This window comes from Myotis brandtii, unplaced genomic scaffold, assembly GCF_000412655.1.
Source record: "Myotis brandtii unplaced genomic scaffold, ASM41265v1 scaffold737, whole genome shotgun sequence".
NCBI lineage: Eukaryota > Metazoa > Chordata > Mammalia > Chiroptera > Vespertilionidae > Myotis > Myotis brandtii.
The window spans coordinates 148,664-155,241 of NW_005370928.1; the positions used below are offsets into that span (position 1 = coordinate 148,664).

Sequence of the window (6,578 nt, forward strand, 5' to 3'; positions counted from 1 at the left end):
TGCAAGTATTTATGTCATATCGCTCTATGTAAGAATTTGAGACCAAGGACCACATTTTATATATTATTTCCCCACAGAATACAAAACAAAATGTTGAAGACTGTTGTTTTTAAATCTATGAAACATAATCTGTGGTATAATTCCATCTATGGAGAAACAAAAAACTGTGGTTTCTTCCATTTATTTGTTCACTCCGTTCATCAGAATTTATTGAATACTTGCTAGGTGCAAGACACTGGGCAAACAAACACCAAAATGGCACTAATTCTGCCTTCAATGCATCAGTACAATAGGCAGTTGTCCCTTTTACCTACTTTACATGGCCAAACTCCCAAGGACATTTGTGTACATTCAATAGCTGCTAACACCCTAGGGCAGTGGTTCTCAACATTCTGGCCCTTTAAATACAGTTCCTCATGTTGTGACCCAACCATAAAATTATTTTCGTTGCTACTTCATAACTGTCATGTTGCTGCTGTTAAGACTGGAGTTCTGTGAGAGCAATTCGACCTCGCCCTGGAGCTGCAGGTCCCAGTATGGTCCACCAGCCTGGTGCGGTGGTCCAGGAGGACCCATGGATGTCCGCCCAGGCCCTGGACAGGCTGCTGAAGATGCCACTTCCACTGCCACGGATTCACACCCGGCCCTGGTGGTTTCCTGTGCTGGAGCTGAGAGACCCATTGGTGCTTTACCTGGAAGCATGTCTGGCTGACCCCATCTTCGGCAAAAACGGAGCCATGATTCTGGAAATAGAGTGGATGAACCAGGTCCTGCTGATGGTGGAAAAGGTGAACTCTGGGAGCTTAATCGAAATCACTGTTTTCGGACAGTCCCGTGTCCAAAATAGGATGAAAAGCGTGCTCCTGACCCTGGCAGCAAGGCACCGGGAAAACCGTGCCTGAGATAAGAAGATGAAACAACTGGATAAGTTCTTGAAGGCCCATGGGTCCCCTCCCCCGACTCCCCAGTCTCCCCGGTCTCGGTCTCCTGTTGCATGATATTGGCGGGAGCTTTATGAGACCCGACCTGCTCCTGCTCCTGAAGTTCAAAAGAAGCAAGTGTCCGTAAATCTCAGCTTTTTTCTTTCTTTTTTTGCTGGATGGATGGTGGTTTGGTTATTCTGATGCAGATGTGAGTTCTGTTGTAATAAAATGAATTTCCTTTTTGTCCAAAAAAAAAAAAATGTTGGTTTCTAGAAAAGTGGAATTTTCCTGTTAATATGTTCACTTACCCATATAACACTATTAAAGTTTATTGGGAAAACTAAAAAAAAGTAGAAACATTGTTCAATAAAATAACAAAGCAGTCATCATGTAAAAATGCTTGGTAGCATTTTGAGATAAGCCATTTTTTATTGTTTTCTAAAGCATAAATATGTACTAGTGTTTATTTGTAATACATGAAGAATTGAGTTAATGACAAATTCACTTTAGGACAGATGAATCTATCATGTAAGGATGTTTTCCTTAATAAAAAGAAAGTAAGTAACTCTAGCCATAGCTTAATTATAACATTAAAATGCAACCATTAAAAAAATTGAAAACAGACTCTCAGAACATGGCAGCCAACAGGAGAGCAGGGAGGGAGAGAGTGTGATGACTAAAAGAATTAGAGGGACATGTGTGGACATGTGGGTGAATGAGGGACAGATGGTTATATCAGGAATCTCAGGGACTGACAGATCAGACACTCCTAAAGGGGGATCCCCTGATACTGCCCCAGGTCAGCTCAGCTTTGGCTTGGAACCCACCCCATATTGTAGAGGGGTCAGGGAGAAATGAAGGCCAGGAGTGCTGCCATGCTAACATTCAGACCAATCCCAGATGCCACCCCAGACCAGTGCAGGGAGCCACTTGACAACCATAACTCTAGTAGAACCACCACCATGCCCGGCAGTGATCAGCCCGGTACCACAATACAGGTCCCTGAAGTCTATAGTGAGTGCACACCAGACAGAACTCCCAAGCTGTGCCTCCTCACAGGAGCCCAAACCCAGTGTCCGGGGATCCCGCACTTTAGGTCCCTACACTGTGAGTGTAAGCCAAGGGTACCCCACACCCTGCTCCACCCATGGACCCAGAACAGAGCCCTCACCCAGCCCACACCCTACCACCAGCACAAACAGAGTCTTTGGCCGATGTGTGCTATGCCCCCAACCCTGGCAGAGACAGAGCCTTTGACCAGTGTGCACCCCACCTCTGGCATAGACAAAGCTGTCACCTGGCATGTGCCCTATCCCCTGACTCAAGACAGAGCAGCTAGTATGTCCTGGTGTGCTTAGCCACAGGTCAAGGGACCAAACTGCATGTGCACTGCCAGAGGGACCTAGGGCACCATCCTGCCTTGGATGCAGGGGCCACACAGTGAATTGCATACCAGAGGGCTCTGGCCCCTCACAGGGAGTTGCAAACCAGAGGAACTGTGCACACGCCCCTGATGAGCATGAGAAAAGGACAACTGAGGGACCAGAACCTTGGAGGAAGAGAGTACAACTCAGAGCAGAGGCAATAAATGTGTGAATCTGAATGAAGACCCAGACCCCTGGCTAGCAAGTCCTGGGTCATTGGACTGCTAAGGCTTCAACCCTTTGGACCCAAGCAGGGAACACAGGGCCAAAAAGATACAGCAAAAAATGGGGAGACAAAGAAACAACCCCCAAAGGAAAAAAAAGGAAGAATCATCAGGAAAGAAAATAAATGAAATCGAGGCAAGCAATATATTAGAGAAAGAATTCAGAGTAAGGGTCATACAGTTCCTAAACTGGCTAGATGAGAAAATCAACATTTGTAACAATCAAGAGTAAATGAAGAATAATACAGCAAAAATAAAGAACACAATGGAAGATTTTCAACAGTACACTAGAAGGAGCAGGGGACTGAATCAGTGATTTAGAGGACTGGATTAAAAAACGAAAACACCCAATCTGAACAGCAATGTGAGAAAAAAAATTAGAAAGCAGGTGGAGGGCTTAAGGTAGCTTTGGGACAACATGACATAAAGCAACATCTGTATAATAGAGGCACTAGAAGGGCAAGAAGAAGAGCAAGGATTAGAAAACCTATATGAAGAAATAATGACAGAAAACTTCCCTGATTTGGGGAAGAAAAAAGTCACACAAGCACAGAGTCCCAAACAAAATAAAACCCAAAAGACCCATACCAAGACATGTCTTAATTACAATGGCAAATGTTAATGACAAAGAGAGAATCTTCAAGGCTGCAAGAGAGAAACAGAAAGTTACCTACAAGGGATCACCCATTAGATTATCAAATGATTTCTCAACAGAAACATATCAGGGAAGAAGGGAATGAAATGAAGTATACAAAGTGATGCAAAGGAAGGGAATGAATCCAAGAATACTATATCCACCAAGGCTATCATTGAAAATTGAAGGGGTAATGAGAATCTTTCTAGACAAAAAAGGCTAATGGAGTTTATCACTACCAAGTCAGCAATGCAAGAAATGCCAAAGGGACTGTTGTAAAAAGAAGAAATAGGAAGGGAAGAAGGAACACAGGCATAAAGAATAAAAATGGCTACAAATAAGTACCTATCCATAATAACCTTAAACATACATGGATTAAATGCTCCAATCAAAAGACATCAAGTGGCTGAATGGATAAAAAACATGACCCATACATATGCTGTTTACAAGAAACCCACCTGAGAACAAGGGACTCACACAGACTGAAAGTGAAGGTAGGGAAAAATATTTTTCAGACAAATGAAAATGAATAAAAAGCTGGGGTAACAATACTTGTATCTGACAAAATAGACCTCAAAGTGAAGACAATAACAAGACATAAGGAAGGCCACATCATAATACTAAAGGGATTGATACAACAAGAAGATATAATTCTGGTAAACACATATGCACCCAATGCAGGAGCACCCAAATACATAAAAACACTTCTGGAAGATATCAAGGGAGAGATCTACAGCAATGCAATCATTATAAGGGACTTTAGTACCCCATTGACACCACTGGATAAATCCTCTAGACAAAATATTCAACAAAGAAACAGCAATCATAAATGACTCACTAGATCAGATGGACTTAATTGACATCCTCAGAACATTTCACCCCAAAGCTACAGAAAATACATTCTTCTCAAGTGCACATGGGACATTTTCAAAGATAGACCACATATTGATACATAAGCAAAGTCTCTTCAAATTCAAGAATATTGAAATCATATCAAGAATCTTCTCAGATCACAATGGCATAAAATTAGAAATAAACTACAATAAGAACAATCAAAAAATTCAAACACTTGGAGGCTAAATAGCATGTTCTTAAACAATGATTGGGTTACCAAAGAGATCAAAGAAGAAATAATAAAAAAAAAAACATCCTGGAAACAAATGACAATGAAAACACAACAATTCAAAATCTATGGGACACAGTGAAAGTAGTCCTGAGAGAAAAGTTCATAGCATTACAGGCCTACCTCAAAAAAAAACAAACAAGAAAAACTGGTAATAAGTTAACTCTACAACTTAAAGAATTAGAAACAGAGCAACAAAAAAGCCTAATGTGCATGGAAGAAAGAAAATACTAAAGATCAGATTGGAAATAAATGACATAGAGACCAAAAAAACAATACAAAAGATCGATAAAACCAAGAGCTGCTTCTTTGAAAGAATAAACGGGATTGGTGAACATTTAACCAGGCTCATCAAGAGGCAAAGAAAGAGGACCTAAAAAAAGAAAAAATCAGAAATGAAAGAGGTGAAGTAACAACCTACCCCACAGACAAACAAATGTTTGTAAAAAAAAATACTACAAACAGCTCTACTCCAACAAACTGGACAATCTTGAGAAATGGACATATTCCTAGAAAAATACAAGCTTCCAAACACTCAATCAGGAAGAATAAAAAACCTGAATAGGGCAATAAATATTGATGAAATTAAAACAGTAATCAAAAAACTTCCAGCAAACAAAATCCCTGGACCAGATGGCTTCACAGGGGAGTTTTACCAAACATTCAAATAACTAAAACCTATCCTTCTCAGACTATTCCAAAAAACCGAAGAGGAAGGCACACTTCCAAGCTCTTTCTATGAAGCCAGCATTACCCTAATCCCAAAACCAGATAAAGACACTGCAAAGAAAGAGAATTATAGTCCAATATTCCTGATGAACATAGATGCTAAAATCCTCAACAAAATTCTAACAAATCAGATCTAGCATTACATTAGAAAGACCATACCCCATGACCAAGTGGGATTTATTCTGGGGATGCAAGGCTGGTACAATATCTGCAAATCAATAAACGTGACACATCACATAAACAAATTGAGAGACAAAAATCACATACTAGTAAGCATATCAATTGGTGCAGAAAAACATTTGACAAAATCCAACACACTTTCTTGACAAAAACTCTCAGCAGAGTGGAAATAGAGGGCTCATACTTCCACATAATAAAAGCCTTATATGACAAACGTACAGCCAACAGTATCATCATTATTTGGCAAAGACTAAAACCATTTCCCCTAAGAACAGGAACAAGACAGGGATTCCCACTTTCACCACTTCTGTTCAACATAGTACTGGAAGTGCTAGCCATAGCGATCAGAAAAGAAGAAATAAAAGGCATCCAAATTGGAAAAGAAGAAGTAAAATTGTTATTATTCACAAATGATATTGTACTAGTACATAGAAAACTCTAAAGACTCCATCAAAAAACTACTAGAATTAATAAATGAATTGATGTAGAGGGCATGAACTGTGAAATCAGCTACAATTGGGTTTGAATTCTAGTTTTCCAATTTTACAACGGGATACAGCTTCAGTTTTCTGAGCTTCAAAATGATCAAAATAAAACATATTCATGACATGTTGTGCATTTAAATCATATGTTTATTATTATAATACTAGAAACCCAATGCATGAAATTCGTGCAAGAGTAAGCCTTCCTTTCCACCACTGCTGGCATCGGCTTCCTTCTGGCTCCCAGGACCCAGGCTTCTCTCACAGCCTTGGATTCATTCGGAAGGTCGTCCAGAGGATGTCTGGTCTAATTAGCATATTATGCTTTTATTACTATAGATTGTGAATTTTATACAGGTAAAATTGATAATTCATATGAATACTAGACTGGACAAAGGGTAATTCAGATAAAATGCTCATTTCTTCCTTTTTTTATAAGAATGGATGTGACTTTGAAAATTAATTTTTTCCTTGTTAAGTGGATTGTTTTAATTTTTCTATTGTGGTAATATCTGCCTTAAACAATTACTTTGACCGTTTGTTATGCTAGGCAGTGTATACAGGGGAAGTCAAACATTATCCTCATTGGGGGCCATTTAAAGTATTTTAAAAGCATACTATCTACACTAATAAAAGAGAAACATGGTAATTGGCGTACGACCGCTACCCTTCCCATTGGCTAATCAGGGAGATATGTAAATTAACTGACAGCCAAGATGGCGGCCGGCAGCCAGGCAGCTTAAAGTGAACATGAGGCTTGCTTCCTTCAGTGACGGAGGAAACCAACGTTCCCCGCCTGCCTTGCAGGCCTCTGAGCCTGCAGTTTGAACATTGTAACAAACATAGAAGCTAAAAAAAA

The 6,578-nt window shown here is 40.0% G+C and overlaps 1 protein-coding gene across 1 annotated transcript; it reads left to right on the plus strand.

The window, feature by feature from the left end:
• Positions 1 to 536: 536 nt before the first annotated feature.
• On the plus strand, positions 537 to 902 carry LOC102252373 (oocyte-expressed protein). The gene has a single exon (XM_005882744.1). The coding sequence runs from the start codon at positions 537 to 539 to the stop codon at positions 900 to 902; it is 366 nt and encodes a 121-aa protein (XP_005882806.1).
• Positions 903 to 6,578: the final 5,676 nt, after the last annotated feature.

Bases quoted from the DNA above. Each gene is read 5' to 3' on its own strand.
- LOC102252373 (XM_005882744.1), top strand. From the start codon at position 537: ATGGTCCACCAGCCTGGTGCGGTGGTCCAGGAGGACCCATGGATGTCC.